The following is a 19687-nucleotide window of genomic DNA, read 5'->3' as shown; positions in this document are numbered from 1 at the left end:
CCATACTCAAATTTTAAAATAATTACGTAAATCCACACTTGTTAAATGATTTCAGATTAACAGACAAAAATAAATCATACTTTTTATTTATTTAAATCATGTTTTGTATTTATTATAATAAAGATATAGATGTTCTTAGGAAGGAATTTGTACGTGCAAAATACATTATGTAAATATGTGCTCAGCCATTCCATGTTTTATTTAAAAAGTCAGCTCCTAACTCTCTTTCCACATTACATTACTTGAATTGTATCTATCAATGTTTAAAATATTAAAAATTAAAACATTTTTTTAAATATTAATTCATTTTAAAACAATAATAAATCATCACATATGGGCACAAATACTATTTTTTAGGAAAAACAACAATTTCCAAAACAAATCTTAGTGGGAGGAGTAGCATTTTACAGTTTTGCAAATCTCTTTCATGTCTGGCCTAATAAAAGATAGCTGGCTCTCATATCTGCTTCTACATAGAATCTGCTGTGATCTGTTGTTTTGACTGAAATACGTAAAGAAAATCTGGCCTCACAAAGATACGCAGCTGAAAAAGGAGGAGTATTTTAACAGTCTTTTATAAAACTATGGATATTCTTCTTTGGTACTATTCCAAAACTCACCAAGTGGTAGGTTCTTAGAGCTAGTTGCAATATAGACTCTAAAATCGTATCAATGAATTTTTCATGCTATGACATTAAAATCCACTGGCCTATCTTCCACTTTGAATGGTCCTTTTAGCTATGCATACTTTTGTAACACTATTCATTGGTCATGTGCAAAATATTGATTTGCTGAGTTATACAGGCCTTCTAAATATTGACACATTTCATTATATAACATCAAAAATCACATTCATTGACATCACTGCTCTCATCAGAAAAGTCTTTCTGTATTAAGAGGCTTTCCAACTCACAATGGCAGATACAAGTTTACAAAGTTCTTATTTTTTGCTTCAAAGGGTGACTTTTATCATTAACAACATATACTGTGAATTATTTCCTTCAGGTGATAGATACATTTAGATCATTTTTGAGAAAATGTCTGCCAAACAAACCATTCCGAATAGCCAGTGTCTCAGTCAAAGAAAAATGGTATTCATTTAAAAAAGCAGCTACTTCATAATTCAAATCACAGAAGTGCTTTATGTGTATTTCTTATTTTGCCACATGAAATACTAAAATTATCTGTATTCAATAATAAAATTAGTATTTTTTACTGTTTCTTTACTGACATTCTTAAGTGAAACTGGCCTTTTTTTTTTAACTGAGAGTACATGGTGGTGAAGAAAAAATTATTACTGACTTGATTCATGTTAAGTTGCCAGCAGTTCTACCCCAATTGTGTCATATCAGTGAAAATGTCAACATGATGAAAAGGACAAACGTTAGTATTACTATTATAAAAAGTTTTGACCGTACAAGCCCCCTAAGAGGGAGCCCTCAACAGTCCTCAGATCCCACTTTGAGAATGGCTGTCTTCAGAACTGACTGTCCTTGTCCTATACCACCACTCTCCTTTAAAGAAGGTTATGGAATGAGAAGGAAAAATAAGAAATAGCTTTGAGGTCTCCTTAAAGGTTAGACTGTGCAAGACAACCATTTAAAATATTTTCCATCTGATCTAGAAAGTGTTGTTGATCACATTTATATGATCTTTATACCCAACTCCCGGCCCCCCAAAAAACACAGTTGCCATCGAGTCATGGTGACCCCATGTGTGTCAGGGTAGAATTGTGCTCCATAGGGCTTTCAATGCTGATTTTTTTGATGCAGATCACCAGGCCTTGCTTCCAAAGTGTCTCAGGATGGACTTGAACTTCTAACATTTCTTAATCAGCTGAGTTCATTAAATGTTTTCACCATCCAGGGATTCCCGTGATCTTTATAGTGACAATGAAAACATGTTTGTTCATACAAGAGACTATTAACCCCACACAATTCCCAAAAGGGTGGAGGGTAACTCAGGCAAATCAACAGAACTTTCATTAAATGACTATAACAAATGGCTGGTATAATTTTTTTATTTAATAGTGAAGTGGTCTAGGTATTGTTTTCATGTAAACCATTACTGAAAATTTATTCAGATAAAATGATTATATTATTTCATAGTGAAGCGGTATAGGTATTATTTTCATATAAACCATTACTGAAAATTTATTAAGATAAAATGACCATTCTGGGGGGGCATTTATTTGCTCTAAGAGAAACATTTGTCCAAATTTTGACACTTTTCTATCAGTTCATAGAAAGCTAAAAGTATGTTAGGAAACAATTCAAAATCTACAGGCCAAAAATAATAATAATAATAATTCATAGACATGAGAGATGTTCCAATAATCTTGAAACAAAAATCTGATATACTTGCCTTTGTCAAAACCAAAATGGTCCTAAGTCCTAATCATATACAAAGAAAATTTCATAAAATAAGAAAGACCAAACAAAATAAGCCAATTTTGCCACTATCAAAAAGGCTGGATCAGTACAATGGGAGGAAAATGGCTTAAAGCTACAAAGTAGTTGCCCTTTCTGTTCTTTCCAAACACTGAACCTTTTTTGTGCTCCAGGAGGGCATGTGCCAGCCTAACAGGTGAGCCAAGCAGTAGAGACATGTTGGTGCGCTTACGAAGCAAATACCCAAGTAAGGCTTGGAGGTGTATGCATACTAAGTACAAGAAGGCACAATGGTTCAATTACAGGCTCAGAGCCTGTCAAAATTTTGCTTCTGCCATTACTGGTTATGGGACCTTGGCCAAATTACTTATGTTCCCTTTAGTTTCTTCTTCTGTTATGAGGATTAAATAATACGTGCAAAACAACTAGCACAGTGCTTGCATATACTAAGCACTAAATAAATAACGGCAACATCATTATTATAACTGAGCATGTTTTTATCCCTTTGTCCCTGCAGGTGGTGGGCATGCATGTGTAACATTAAAGATGGCATCTACAGAACAGCAATAGTGGAAAGTAATTGCTACAAGGCAACATAAAAAAATTAACTTATTAGTTTTACTTCTCCATACTACCTACTACACACACACACAATGTACTAATACTGTGGGATCCAATTAGAAGTTTTAAAATTCAACCACAAACAAAAACTGACAGATTACGCACATACATCTCTTTCTAAAAAGGACAGTTTTATCGGTGAAGAATTTTTTTTTGCGTGCACATACGTTTTTTCAATTTTGTTAGCATATCTTAAAATTCTCCTAGCTAGACCAACATCCACTATCAGACATTTAGAAGGGCTAAAGTGCACACAAGTGGCTACCCACACATTCTCGTTAAGTTAAAGTAAAGCAGGATTTATTTCACTGGCCAATGAGGAAAATGGAGTGTGTTAATATGGACATGCTCATTACATAAAACTGCTTGATTATCCTTAAAACATTTCATTTGCCAGTAGTTGCTCCAAAGAATTTAGAGCTCTGAATTTTTGTTGTTTAATTTTCTCCCTTTTTAGATTGTCATGGAACTTTCTCATCACTAATTCCTAGTTCATCATCTATTAATTGTGGCACAACCATCAGTTTAGTAATAGAAATAAGGTGGGACTGAAACAGGTAAGTAAAAACAGTCAATACTTCCTGGACAGTCATTTCATTCCTGAACACACTGTTAATTAAGCTTTACTATCATATCTTTTTTTTTTTTTAATCATATCAAGTTTTATTTAACATTAAATCTATTTTTTTCTATTAGTCTTTTCAGAGAAAATTACTCATAAGAAAATAGCCAGTGCATGTTTTATATCAAGTTTTATTTAACATTAAATCTATTTTTTTCTATTGGTCTTTTTAGAGAAAATTACTCATAAGAAAATAGCCAGTGCATGTTTTATAATGACCAAATGTAATATTAATGTTTCCCAATCAAACATTAGAATAATAAATATTTTAATAAATGAATTACCTTTAGTGGGCCCTTTACATGGTCGTCCTGAACTTCCACTGTTGAAGAATCATGCCTAAATGTTACCTAGAAATTACAAATTTAATCAGCCATCACACACACACACACAAAAAAATCAAAGCGATTAATTAGCTATAATACATATTTTTAATACAAATAATTGAAACTAACAGCTGCTTAGTTTATAAGATCCTAATCCCTCGACAGAGTAAGTGAAAATTCCTTAGACAACTGCCCAGATTATATCTCACTTTTTAAAAATAAAAATAACCAATGACATCACATCTAAACTACTCCATGTTTCACATATCATACTTTATTCAATACTATCAGCTATTAGATTACTTGTGTAATTTCTTTCCCTAAAATACAAAGAGGAAAAGTCGGAGATCTTCGGCTATTTAGGTACTGTATCATTTTATGAATGCCTGTATTATTAATAAGAAGCAGCAGCAAATATTTACTAAGAGCTATCTAAATATCCCTCAGTGGCACAAACAGTTAAGCACTCAGCTACTAACCTAAAGGTCTGTGGTTCAAATCCACCCAGAGGCCCTTGAAAGAAAGGCCTGGCAATCTACTTCAGAAAAGTCACAGTCACGGAAAACCCTATGGTGCAGAGTTCTACTCTCACAGACATCGTGTGGGACAAAAAACTTGGTTTGGCCTTTGTTTCTGGTTTCCTGAAAATAACTCTTAGAATTTGCCAGCATTCAAGATGCCTCTATGTGCAAATATAGTGGGAGCCCCTAAGATCCCTCAAAAAAAAACAAAACAAAACCCACTGCCACTGAGTTGACTGACTCATAGTGACCCTACAGGACACAGTAGAACAGCCCCTTAGGGTTTCCAAGGCTGTAAATCTTTATGGAAGCAGACAGCCACATCTTTCTCCCAAGTAGTGGCTGGTGGGTTGGAACCACCAACCTTTTGGTTAGCAGCAAGCACTTAACCAACTGTACCACCAGGGCTCCTCTAAGACCCCTAGGTGTAGCAAAATGGTTAAGCCCCTGACTACTAACAGAAAAGGCGGTGGTTCGAATCTACCCAGAGGTGCCCCGGAAAACAGGCCTGCTTCCAAAGTCACAGCCTTGAAAACCTATGGAGTACTACTACTCTGCATATGGGGTCACTATCAGTCAAAATTGGAAACCCTGGTGGTGTAGTAGTTAAGCACTACAGCTGCTAACCAAGAGGTCGGCAGTTTGATTCCACCAGGCGCTCCTTGGAAACCGTATGGGGCAGTTCCAGTCTGTCCTATAGGGTCAGAATCAACTCTACGGCAACGGGGGTTTTTTTTGTTGTTTTTTTTGAGTCAAAAATCAGTTGGAAGGCCAACTAACAGTAACAACAACAGGAATAACTTCAGGAAGGGAGGGGGTCATGATACAATCAATCACACATATTCACTGATTCCATCGATCATATACATGCAGTAAGTCCTTGATCATTGACTACGCCTAAGCTAAGAAAGGCCTATGATGAGGAAATTCCTTGGAATTGATGATGTATGTGGGAGGACCTCAAGTTTTGGGGACATGGAATCTCTGGGGATGTGAAGTTTCAAAGTCTGCTCAGAAACTTCCTCCAGACCTCACCTGTGCATCTCTTCAGGTATATCCTTTTTATGTTTTTAAAGATAGCCCTTTTCTAAGGGAGTTGTTGAGTCTCTGCCACAAACTATCGGATCTAAGGGTATAGTGGGGTCCCTGGTCAAAAGTGGAGGGAAGTCTTATGAATTCCCTAACTTGCAACTGGTCGGGAGTGAGGAAGTCATGTGAACTCCCTAACTTACAACCGGTATGGAGTGGAGGAAATCATACAAACTCCCTAACATGCGACAGGTATGGGGTCAGGAAGTCAATGTGAACTCCCAAACTTGTGATTGGTCTGGTGTGGGGGGAGTCATGTGAACTCTACCTTGAGACAGGTCTGGAGTGGAGGAAATCATATGAGCTCCCTAACTTGCGACTGCTCTGGAGTGTACGTAGTCATATGAAGTCCCTAACTTCCAACAGGTATAGAGCAGGGGGGAAGTCATGCGAACTCCCTAACTTGTGACTTATCTAGAGGTGGGGGAAATCATGTGAACACCCTAAACTGCAACTGGTCTGGCGTGGGGGGAGTCACGTGAACTCCCTAAATTGCAACTGGTCTGGGGTGGGGGGAGTCATATGAACTTCCTAACTTGTAAGAGGTATGGAGTAGGAGAAAGTCATGAGAACTCTCAAACTTGCAACTGGTCTGGAGTTGGGAGAGTCATGTGAACTCTACCTTGAGACAGGTCTGCAGTACAGGAAGCCATATGAACTATCTAACTTGCGAATGGTCTGGAATGTCGGAAGTCATATGAAATTCCTAATTTCCAACAGGTATGGAGTAGGTGGAAAACTTGCGATTTGTGTGTGGGGGGGGTCATGTGAACACCCTAAATTGCAACTGATCTGGAGTGTACGAAGTCATATGAACTCCCTAACATGCAAAAGCTATGAAGCGGGGGGAGTCATGTGAGTACCCTAAATTGCAACTGGTCTGGAGTGAAGTGAGTCATGTGAACTGCGTAAATTGCGACTGGTCTGGTGTGTGGGAAGTCATATGAACTCCCTAACATGCAACAGGTATGGAGTGGGGGTGTCGTGTGAACTCCCTAAATTGCAACTGGTCTGGAATGGGGGAACTCATGCTAACTGCCTAACTTATGACTGGTCTGGAGTAGGGGGAGTCATGTGAACTCCCTAACTAACTTGCAATGGGTCTGGAGTGGGGGTAGTCATGCAAACTATCTTGAGACAGGTCTGGGACAGGGGCAGTCACATGAATACCCTAAACCTGCAACAGGTATGACACAGAGGAAGTCATATGAACTCTTCAACCTGCAACTGGTCTGAAGTATGAGACGTCATCTGAACTCCCTAACTTGTAACAGGTCTAGAGTGGGGGGCAGTCATGCGAATTTCCTAACTTGTGACTAGTCTGAAGTGGAGGGAGTTACGTGAACTCCCTAACTTGCGACTTTCATTTGCCAACACTTTGCGAGTGTCTTGTGTGCGGCTCAATCATACTAGACGGACTCGGCACCTACGTAGTTGTTGATGTCATGGGGTGTTATCCTCATCCTAGCAGTCTTATGGCTCCTTGGAATTGAACACATGAAATGCACATAGGGTTATCATGAGTTGGAGTCCACTCAAAAGCAACTGTTTTTTTTTTTTAAATCTGAGTTATCAGGCTCAAGCATTAAACATTTAATCCTCACAATTCTGCTATAAGTACAATTATTCCCATTTTACTGACAAGAAAACTGAGAACAAAAAATGCATATAACTGGTTTGCCAAGGTTACAAAACCAGTATGTGGTAGAGCTGAGACTCAAGCCTAGACAGTCTATACTGCCTCTCTCTGTATCAGTACAGCAATGTGAGAATGGGAAACTAGACAAGAAGAAAATTAAAATAAAGAGTTCAAATTTAAATATTTAATTAGCTGACAAAAAAGATGACAGCTTACAGCACACAGTACAGAAAAAGTTGTTTTCTCTGTACAAAGCTAAAGAGTTCTTACAGGAACTGAACACACTAGGACCGGTCTTATCAGATGTATGTGGTAATCAGTTCAGGTAACAGGCTCATAAGCCAGCTACAACAGAATATGCCCTGTACCCACAGGACCACAGGCATTTCTGTGTCACACAAAAACATTATCACACTTTATTTAAACTTAGACTGTTAAGCCACTTAACTCGTAACTCTAGAGTTTCCGTACTGAATATAGTGCTTAGCACATAGTGAATGCTCAATACATGAAAACTGGTGAAGAAATGTACAGTGAAACCTGTGATAGCCAGAACTCAACAGGACTGCCTTGTTTTTCCAGGTCTCACAAGGCTCTGTCTTTGACAGGGTACAGTCTTACCACTTTTCTATCGCTCACTATTAGTGGAAAATACTCAAGAGTTTTCCTTCCCTGACAAGTTTCCACCTTACACAGTTTCCGGCTTTCAGAGGTTTTACTTTATCAATAAATTTGTTTTAAAAAATTATTAACTTTGAATCATAAACAAATTACACCAGTAAAGAAATATACCATCAGACCTGTTGAGAAAATCATTAATTCTGATTATAAACAGATTTTTAAGAGTTGTCAAAAGAAATTAAAAATAAGTTTTAGATATCCATTATTTACAAGGCACAAGGCACTCAATGCTATCAGCAGAGGCAGTACAGAAGGGTACCAATGGTTTTGTTCCTTTCATTAGTGGCAAGAAATCGAAGGACTGCTACATGTCATTTTCCTGGTTGCTCATTACATAGGGACGCCCAGCTGATGGTGCATGTGAGGGCTAAAATCCAGCCTTTGCTCTGTGGGCCATGACACGGGTCCCAGAGTGATGCTGCCCCTGCACAAAGACAGCACCTTTTTCTGTTGTTAGTTAGGTAGCGTATAGCCGGTTCCAACTCATAGCAAACCTATGTACACCAGACCAAAACACTGCCAGGTCCTGCACCATTGCGTCAATCCATCTCGTTGAGGGTCTTCCTCTTTTTCGATGACCCTCTACCTGGTGGCGTAGTGGTTAAGTGCTACGGCTGCTAAACAAGAGGTTGGCAGTTCGAATCCGCCAGGCACTCCTTGGAAACTCTATGGTGCAGTTCTACTCTGTCCTATAGGGTCACTATGAGTCGGAATCGACTGGACGGCAGTGGGTACTACCAAGCATGATGTCCTTCTCCAGGGACTGAACCCTCCTGATAATATGTCCAAAGTACATCAGACAAAGTCTCACCATTCTTGCTTCTAAGGAGCATTCTGGCTGTGCTTCTTCTAAGACAGATTTTTTTCTAACTGGCACAAAAGTGCTAACTGCATGCCAAGCTCAGCCAATGAGGTCCTCCACCAGAATGGAGGGCTTTCATCTAATTCACACAAATGTGTTACATGTGCTAGCAGTAGCTTGTCAGAAGAAGTGTGAAAACTGACAAAAAACCTTTCTCTTCATCTCTAGGATAGGAGTGGCAAAAAACCTGAGTGCTCCGGCAACACCAGCGTGTGAAACGAGAACAGGAAATGCCACTATAAGAGCAGTGTAAGAGCACTTGCATTATCAAATTACGATGAAACTCACAGGCACTAAGCATGTAGAAACTGACGGGGGTTGGGGCCAAGACTAACATTTTATGGGCTTACAGTCAATTTAAAGGCCTTTTCACAATGGTTCTAACCCAGGAGTACAAATTAGAATCACCCAAGAAGCTTTTTCCAACACACACATGCTTAAGGGAGGAACTCAGGCATATAAGCATGGAATAAGCTCCAGAAAAGTCTCTGATACTTTCCACTGGAAGTGTAATAGCTTTACAGTCTATTTAATTGGTAACATTCAAACTAATGTTTTAAAGGCTATTGCCTAATTTAGATTGTAAATCCTAGAAATCAATTCTGCCACTAATCTGCTATAATACTTTGGAGAAATTATTAAACCTCTATAAACCTCCTTTTTCTCATAGTAAAATTAAGGAACTAACCTAGATGATTTCTAAGATCCTTTCCCAGCTCTAACAATACAAAAAGGCTAACAATATAAACAACATCAAGTCTATAAGAAAATGGCATTTAAAATACCAACAGTGATAATCTAATTTCATTCCAATTGGAATATTTTAAAATCAATAACTCTTTATTTTTGAGGTATGTTTTGACAACCATTACTCCTAGAAATTCATCTTGCAGAAAAACAATTCTTAGATACATTCGCCAAGAGTTTAAATATTGAATACTGTACATATGATTTGTAACGTCTACAAATACTGTACCTTGACTTTGACAAGTCTTTTTGCTGTCTTGATCTTGGCTTCACAGAAGGCTCCTCTGTATTTAGCACTCACATCAGTGCCCACTGTCAAATAGGGAGGCTCATCAAGGGCCTAAAATGCAAAGAAATACAATTATATTTAAATTCTCCAATTCCTTCCCACAATCAGACTTCAGAACAGCAGATCTAATCCTGGTATAGCTATAAAACATATAATAGTTTAAACATATTTGTTAACAAGGACAATCTATAAAACACCACAAATTTTAAGAGTAGAATGTTCATCATAAAGCCTATTTAATGTGCTAAATATAAATCATAAAAAATACAAAGGCATCTTTTTTCTATTAAATATCTGCGGTCCATGTTATGAATTAACCCTATCAGAAATACAGTTTTTCACCCACTCCTCTTCATCTACCCACTTATTCACTCAAATATTTACTATATGATCATTCAAACAGAAGAGTCTATTTGCCAGAAGGCAGAACCTTAGAGCTCAAAGTCTGAGAAACATCTCTCAAATATTTAGCTATTATCTTGGCAGCCACCCAAATTCGGAAAAGCTGTTCTAGCTGTATCTGGACAATTCTAAGGTAGAATAGCACAAAAGGAAAAAAAAAAAATAACCTGTACACGAACAACTGATGAAAAACTATATGAAGAAATCCAATCTGGGAAGTCTCAAATAAAAATTAGCCAAAGCGTCTCAAATGTTTTGGCATGTGTTCGCTGTTTATCTACTCTTCTACGAGGTCTCCTGACTCATGATTTAGAGTTTAACTGTCCTAATCTAGCTGCTCTGACTTTTTGTAATCAGACACATTTCTGCATCTGATCTATAGTCCTAAATCGTTCTTCTGATTATACTGATCAATTGTATAGCCAAATGAAGATGAGGTAAGCAGCTTTTTCCAAAGTGTTTTCAAGAAATACTAATATCCCAAGATATTCCATCAAGAAGGAAAACATTGAGGAAGTTTGGGGAAATCAGCTTATTGAATGTACCCACACTCTGTTTCATCTTCGGAGATTCACAAAAATGTGTTAAAGGATTTGGCAAGCCCTACAACAGAAAAAAGGAAAACAAAAGTCTAAATATTAACTTGGTATTTCCCAATCCATTTGTCCAAAGAACCCTTTTTATTCTATTAATATTCTGCAGAAATTCCACAGAACATACACTGGCAAATGCTGTTAAGTAGCACTGACTACTGAAAATGTTTATTTCATCTGTTCTTAAAATAAACCTACAGCTAACAGTTTTGGCTAATACACGAACTGATCTTTTAAAAGACATTCTAGTGCTACTACAAAAAGTGCCACAATTTTATCAAATATCAAACAACTTTAATAACTTTTTTTAAGGGGGGTTATCAAATAAACCAAGAAAAATCAAGCAGATGCACAAATGGCCATTTGCCTCACATTCTACTTATTTCATTAAAAGTCGTTTTTTTTTTTAATCAAATATATAATTTTGAAAATCTCCTTAGGAAAAAAAGCCTACATTTCAATTCATTTATGCTATAACAGCAGAATACCCTGATAGAAGGATAATCATTTCTGTGTTACTTTTTTTTTAATTTATATTATTAATTAACTATAGCTTAATACCTTTACACTACTTTCACAGCAAAAGTTAATAAATGCTTTTTTACTTTACTTATTTGTCTTTGCCCTTATTTAATGTTATTCTCCTTCTCCAAAACTTTAATTCAACTATAGAAGGCTAGTGACTTTATTTTAGCAAGAATATCAAAAGACACTTATAACACTTGACTGGAAAGTGTAAGGAAATTTCAAAAAGATATTAATTCATTTTGTCGTTCAACTCGTATCGGGTATTACTGCTAGAAAAGCCCAAATGGTAGGACAGTTTTCATATCATAGGCTCATTACTTTCACAACCTGTAACCTCCCCCCCGCCATTAACAAATCCTTCTTTATTAGCCTGTAAAATTTTATTTACAGAAATAAATAGCATAAGGTAAATGAAGCTTGATGTGGCACCAGAAATGATGAGACAAAGAAGAAAACAAGAAATCAATTCCAAGTTGCTCATTTGTGCCTACTTAGGAACTAATATTCATGAGATGGTAATAAGCTTTTTAAATTTTTTTATTATGGAGAATTTTAAACAAAAAAGAATAGAATAATAATATATTTAGACTACTAGTACACAGAAAGCCATTTATGTACACTTTTATTACTATTCACACTTAATACTAGCAAAATATCTACAGTTTGTTGTAGATATGACAAAAAAACCAAAAACCCACTGCCGTCGAGTTGATTCCAACTCATAGCGACCCTATAGGACAGAGTAGAACTGCCCCATAGAGTTTCCAAGGAGCACCTGGTGGATTCAAACTGCCGACCTTCTGGTTAGCAGCCGTCGCACTTAACCACCACACCACCAGGGCTTCCGTAGATATAAATAGGGCAGATTTATTAGACTTTAATTTGAGATAGGGGATTCCTCCCCACCCATAATACAAACTAGGCCTATCCACTTAAGCTATCCTCACCACATGAAAATCCATGTCGATAGAAAAGTATTAATTACCTCAAATGTTGTGGGGTGAAAGTTATTATTTTGAAGGATAATATTTTTCCTCATTCAAGCTCTAACACATAAAGAGGAACTAACATGTAAAAGAAATGCCTTAGAAAAATGCTGGCAACAGAAAGAGTCTAATAAAAAGTTGCTATAATTGAAATACATTTTTAAAGCAGTGCCAATTTGTTAGAGCACAGGAAAAACAATGATCAATGTTCTGGTCTTTCTTTTGCATCACCTTAACTATGCAAATTCACTCATTAGCTATCCCAATTTATCTCATAAATTAGATAACACAGTATTTCGAATTCTATATACATTTGTTTAAGAAGCCTGTATCAAAGCATCAAGGTCACAAAGATGGTCAGACTAGGACACTGCAAGATACATATAGTGATCTGGCAGCAAAACTGTGCAACTATTTCTAAATGCTGACCAAAATATAAACCAGAATTTCTACAGAAACACAAATAAAATCCATAATGTACATGGTCAGATTTGTACATGTAATTTTAGAAGAGCATATGTTATCACTCTTAATCATCTGCATAATTAGGCAACAGAGCACACTAATTATGCACAGACTTTTCAAGGCAGAAAGACAAACATCTAATACCAGCTCTATCTTTATACTAACTAGATAAATATTTCCAAGCTATTTAACCTCTCTGACTTCAGTTTCCACGTCAGGTAAATAGGGCCAATATTAGAAAAACACTTAGTTTGATTCCTGGTGTATTTATGAAACACTCAATGTGCGCAAACGAGTCATTCCAGATAATATAAAAATTCAGCAAAGTTGCAGGATACAAAATTAACACACAAAACTCTACCGTATACATTAGCAAGGAACAATCTGAAATGAAATTTAAAAAATAGTAATTCCATTCACAATAACATAAAAAGAATAAAATACTGAGAAATAATTTAACTCAAAACTACAAAATGGCAGGGTAGGGAACTCCAAACTCCCATTCCTTCACAAGAAACATCAGTTAAAAAAAAGGAAAACTGATAAAACTGTCAGAAGCAACTTTGTCAGAACTTTGGAAACAGTAAAAAGATTTACAGCAACTAAGGAACAATCAATCAAGAAAATAGCAATTTAAAAATGGTTGGTCTTCCAAAAAACTGAAGAGGAAGGGAACACTTTCTAACTCGTTCTATAAGGCCAGCAGTACCCTGATCAACATGATAAAGAACACTTATGTTTAAACTTACAGCTAACATCATATTCAATGATTAAAGACTGAAAGCTTTCCCACTAATATGAGAAACAAGTCGAGGATATCTGCTATTCAACATTGTACTACCAGTTCTAGCCAGAGCAATCAGGCAAGAAAAAGAAATAAATGACATCCAAATGGGAAAGGAAGAAGTAAAACTATCATTATTATGATATACAAAAATCCAAGAAAGCTATTTCACAAATAGCTTTTTCACAAGAAAGCTATTTCAGCAAAGTGGCAGGGTATAAGATTGTCACCCAAAAATCATTTATGTTTCACCTTGAGATTGGTTTTCTAGGTTTGAAGGCTTAGGACCTTCGTCTCATGGGACAACTGAGTCGAGTGGCATAATATAGATCACAAAGTTCATGCTCTGCATCCTGGTAAAGTGAGTAGCACCTAGGGTCTTAAACGCTTGTGAGTGGCCATCTAAAATACAGCTACTGGTCTCTATCATCAGGAGCAAAAGAGTAAGAAAGAAACCAAAGTCTCAGAGAAGAAAGAATCTACAAGGTTAACAGCCTACATGAACCACAGCTTTATCTTCAACCCTGAGACCAGAAGAACTAGATGGTGCCTAGCTACTACTACTGACCAACCATTCTGACCAGGGTCACAATAGATGGTCCCAGGTAGAACAGACAAAGAATGTAAAACAAAACTCAAATTCTTTTTTAAAAAAAGCCAGACTAACTGGACCAGTTGAGACCAAAGGACTCTGAAAGTATTACCCTGAGATACTCTTTAAATCTTGAAACAAAACTATCCCCCAAGATGACCTTTTAGCGAAACAACGAAGTGGCAAACAAAATAAAGGATATTACCCATAAGTACAGTGCTCTACTAAAAATCCATCTATATGACACCAAAAGGTCAACATTTCCTCTAAAGCAAAGATGAGAAGATAAGGGGGCAGGGACATTAGTCTACTACAAATGGAAGAATAAGAATACAATTAAAGAGAATGCTGACACATTGAAAAATGTAACTAATGTCACTGAAAAAGTTGTATAAAAATTGTCAAATGAGAAAATAATTTACTGTGTAAACTTTCAGCAAAAACACAATACTTTAAAAAATCAGTTGTGCTTCTATACACCAACAAAGAACAATCTGAAAAGGAAATTAAGGAAACAATTCCACTCAAAACAGCATCTAGAAGAATAAAATACTCAGAAATAAATTTCACCAAGGAGATAAAAGACATGTACACTGAAAACTTTAAAACACAAAAGAAATTAAAGGAGACCAAAATTAATGGAAAGACATTCCATGTCGTGGACTAGAAGATTTACTGATGTTAACATGTAGTACTCCCAAAGCAATCCACAGATTCAATGCAATCTCTATTAGAATTTCAATAGCCTTTTTGTAGAAATGGAAATGTCAATCTCAAATTCCAAATGACCTTGAAAAGCCAAAACAATTTTAAAAAAGAACAATGTTGGAGGGATCACACTTTCCAATTCAAAACTTATTACAAAGCAACAGGAATTTAAACAGTGTGATATTGGAATAAGGTAGACATATAAACCAATAGGGTAGAGTTGGGTGCTCAGAAATAAGCTCATAAACCTATGGCCAATTGATTTTTGACAAGAGTGTCAAGTTCTTTCGATGGTGAAACAATAGTTTCTTTCATCAACAGTACTGGGAAACATGGATTTCCATATGCAGGAGATGATGTCAGACCTCCTACCACACAACCTGTATGAAAATCAACTCAAAATGGATCAATGATCTAAATATAGGAACTAAAACCATCAAACTCTTAGAAGCATAGAAGTAAATCTTTAGGACTTTATATGTGGCAATGGATTCTTAGATATGACACCAAAAACATGAGCAAAAAAAGATAAACTGGATTCCCTAAAAACTAACAACTTTTGTGAATCAAAAGACATTACCAAATAAAGTGAAAAGAAAACCTACCCAAAGTGAGAAAACACCTGCAAATCATTTATCTGATACGGGTTTAATATCCAGGATATATAAAGAACTTCTACAACCTAACAAAAAGACAAACAACAGTTAAAAATTGGACAAAGTACTTGAATATAAACAAAGGCCAAAAAGCACATAAAAAGGTGCTCAACCTCATTACTCATTAGGGACATGTGAATCAAGACCACAATGAGATATCATTTAACACCCACTAGGATTGCTGTTTTCAAAAAAAAGGAAAATAACAAATGTCGGTGAGGATGTAGAGAAATCAAAATCCTCAAGCACTGCTGGTGAGAATGCAAAGTGGCTCAGCCACTGTGGAAAACACTTTTGCAATTCCTCAAAAACTTAAATATAGGTGCAAATCAAAACTACAATGAGATACCATTTCGCCCCAACATTACTGGCATGAATCAATAAAACAGAAAATAACTAATGTTGGCGAGACCGTGGGGAAGATTAGAACTTTTACACATTGCTGGTGGGAATGCAAAATGGTACAACAATACGGTGCTTCCTTAAAAAAAACGAAATAGAAATACCAAATGATACAGCAATCCCACTCCTAGGAATATATCCTAAAGAGAAATAACAGCCATCACACGAACAGACATATGCACGCTCATGCTCACTGCAACATTATTCACAATAGCAAAAAGATAGAAACAACCTAAGTGCCCATCAAGAGATGAATGACTAAACTATGGTACATACAACGGAATACTACAGGACAATAAAGAACAAGGATGAATCTGGTTAACATCTCGCAACACGGATGAATCTGGAGGGCATTATGCTGACTGAAATAAGCCAATCACAAAAGGACAAATACTGTATGAGACCACTATTATAAATCTCATGAAAAGTTTTACACACAGAAAGAAACAATCCTTGATGGTTATTAGTGAGGGGAGGAATGGGAAGGAAAAACACTAACTACAGAATAGATAAGTGGTAACTCTGATGAAGGGTAAGACAGTACACAATACTGTGGAAGTCAGCACAGCTCGACCAAGGCAAGGTCATGGAAGCTTCATAGACACATCCAGACCCCCTGAGGGACCAAATTACTGGGCTGAGTGCTGGTCTCAGGGGATATCTAGCTCAACTGGCATAACATAGTTTATAAAGAAAATGTTCTACATTCTACTTTGGTGAGTAGCATCCGGGATCTTAAAAAATTGTGAGTAGCCATCTAAGGTACTCTACTGGTTCCAACCCATATGAAGCAAGGGAGAATGAAGAAAATCAAAGATGTAAGGGAAAGGTTAGTTCAAATGACTAATGGACCACAACTACCATAGCCTCTACCAACTGAGGCTACCACAAGTAGATCGTGTCTGGCTACACCATCAACTGCTCTGACAGGGATCACGATAGAGGGTTCCAAATAGAGCTGGAGAAAAATATAGAACAAAATTCTGACACAAAAAAGCCAAGATTTACTGCTCTGACAGAGACTGGAGAAACCCTGAGAGTATGGCCCCTAGACACCCTTTTAACTCAGTACTCAAGTCACTCCTGAGGTTCACCCTTCAGCCAAAGATTAGACAGGCCTATAAAACAATAACACATGTAGTTCAACCATGTATACAAGACTCCAGGCACACCAGCCCAGGGGCAAGGACAAGAAGGCAGGAGGGGACAGGAAAACTGGTCAAGTTGAACTAGGGAACCCAGGTTAAGAAGGGGAGAGTGCTGACACATCACAGGGTTGGCAACCAATGTCACAAAACAATATGTGTACTAATTGTTTAATAAGAAACTAATTTGCTCTGTAAAATTTCACCTAAAGCACACACACAAAAAAAAATTAAATAGAATTACCATTTGGCCCAGCAATTCTACTCCTAGAGAACTGAAAGTAGGTACTCAGATACCTGTACACCAATGTTCACTGTAGCATTATTCACAATGGCCAAAAGGTAGAAACATTGGAAATGTTCATCAACAGATGAATGGATAAACAAAATATGTTATATACATACAACAAAAAACCCTGGTGGCGCAGCAGTTAAAGAGTTCGGCTGCTAACTGAAAGGTCAGCCGTTCGAATCCGTCAGGCGCTCCTTGAAAGCCCTATGGGGCCATGAGTTTTACACATACAATAGAACATTATTCAGCCATAAAGAGAAATTAAGTTCTCACACATGCTATGATATGAATGAACCTTGATTAAAATAGTATGCTAAGTGAAATAAGCCATACACAAAAGAACAAGTATTGCGTGGTCCCACTTACATAAAAATCTAGAATAGGTGAATTTATAGAGAAAACCTTTTGATTAATACCCAGAGCTTAGCAGACTGTGCCACACAGAGACTCCTTCCCAACATATAAAAACCAAAACCAAATCCATTGCCATCAAGTCGATTCCAACTAACAGCAACCCTACAGGACAGAGTAGAACTGCTCCACAGAGTGTCCAAGGAGCGCCTGGTGGATTCACACTGCTTACCTTTTGGTTAGAAGCCGTAGCACTTAACCACTATGTCACCAAGGTTTTCACCCCATCACACAGTAGCCAAAAAATAGTATTATTACCACTTAATAATATAGAGGGGAGTTCTGTATTAAAAAATGTTTTGTAAGTTAAATAGAGAAAATGCCAGTATAATTATATGGGGGTGGAGGGAGGCCTTCCTTAAAATATCATCTTCATGGAGCCCTGGCGGTATAGTGGTTAAAAGCCTGGATGTTAACCAAAAGGTTGGCAGTTTGAATCCACCAGCCGCCCCTTGGAAACCCTACGGGACAGTTCCACGCTGTCCAAAGGGTTGCTATGAGTTGCAATCGACATGACGTCAATGGGTTTTTCTTTTGGTTTTTGTTTGTTTGTTCGGTTCAATTCAGATATGAAGCTATCATGCTGAATTCTAGTAGCAAGAAAAATCAAGTCTTTGTGCTGATACTCTATAATGAAGTGTATCACGACTGTTTAGTGTATCAGAAAGACAACCAAGACTATATATCTAAGCTGAAACTACTGTACTTTGGTCCAATACAGAGATAAACAAAGAATTATGTTGTGAGGTAAACTAAGACTCCTTTGAACACCAATCCTGATAGATATATATGTACACATGCAGAAACAAAACCTTTTACCTTCTCTTCTTGTTCTGCTTCTCTGATTTTGGTCAATAATATAGGCTATCTCAGAGGCTAAAATAAAATCTGTTTTTATGTAGCAATTTCATGCCAAAAAGGAAATTAAACTACTAATTACCATCCCTTTGTTTAACAAATAGAAAAGCTCTCTAGTTGTCAAGGAAACAGCTACCTCACAGTTACCCAGCATTGCTTAAATATTTATTTTTGTAGTCAACCTACCAAATGCTCTAACTGGCACCTAAAAATCATTAAATTCCATGAGCACACTAAAAAAGCATAAATGATTTTTAAATTAGCTACTGGTAAATAACAATCCTTCAAGTTCCAAAAAGTCAGGGAAATGTTTAAGTACCCAAATGAATCAACAGTAATCTCTAATGTACCTTTGGCTTTGAGGATACCAAACATATAAAAGAGAGTTTAGTAAGACAATCAATGAATCAATTCTCCAAATAGCAAGGTAATGCTGACACTCCCTAGGAAACACTGGGATATCCAAGATCTGTATTTTAAAAAACCAAAACATGCTAGATGACATTTTATTGAGGGAGCATCATAAAAAGAGGTAGGCATTCAAACTGCTTACCCAAGGTAGTGCCAATGCAGCCAGGAAAATAAAAAAATAAGAGTATTAAATTTGAGATTCTGGGAAGATGGAAGCACAAAGAGAACATCATTCTGACTCTCTCCCACAAATAAAATTAGGAAAAGGTGCTCAGCCTTGAGGGACTCTGAACTGGGGAGCAGAGGACAGCAGCAGCAGTGTGCAGAAAGGCAAGAATCAATGAAATGATGAGTCGCCTATGACAGGAAAATTGCTTCTCCTACCCAACCCTGCCTCTCCTCCCAGCAATTCTGTCCAATATCTGCTGTGACCTGGGGAAAGACCCCAGCAAAAGAGCCTGCTTCCCTAAACACCACACCCCCTGCCTGTATAAAGCAGTAAGACCCCAAGCTTCTGATCTAAAATCAACAAGGCAGACCTCTCCAGGGGTCCATCTGGAGTGTGCCAGCACCTCCCCCACCTGGATACTGTCACCTGCAAGTCCACTGTGAACTGCTATAGAAAGCCCCTGCAGTGGAGTCTGCTCCCATAGTCAACACTCTGCCT

The 19687-nt window shown here is 37.2% G+C and overlaps 1 protein-coding gene across 5 annotated transcripts in view; it reads right to left on the bottom strand.

Moving 5' to 3' along the window:
• Window positions 1-19687, bottom strand: part of ARID4B (AT-rich interaction domain 4B) — a 185072-nt gene that overhangs the window by 81317 nt on the left and 84068 nt on the right. For all 5 annotated transcript variants that reach the window (XR_007515305.1, XM_049868572.1, XM_049868571.1 and 2 more), the window contains exons 3-4: window positions 9728-9838; window positions 3918-3983 (exon numbers count right to left, since the gene is read on the bottom strand). Coding sequence is in view for 4 of the 5 variants with exons in the window: in XM_049868572.1 (XP_049724529.1) it covers window positions 3918-3983; window positions 9728-9838 (177 nt within the window). In the remaining variant the exon portion in view is untranslated. The remainder of the gene's footprint in view (window positions 1-3917; window positions 3984-9727; window positions 9839-19687) is intronic.

The sequence above is a fragment of the Elephas maximus genome, chromosome 24 (genome assembly GCF_024166365.1).
Source record: "Elephas maximus indicus isolate mEleMax1 chromosome 24, mEleMax1 primary haplotype, whole genome shotgun sequence".
Lineage (NCBI taxonomy): Eukaryota > Metazoa > Chordata > Mammalia > Proboscidea > Elephantidae > Elephas > Elephas maximus.
This window is presented reverse-complemented; position numbering and strand designations above follow the sequence as displayed.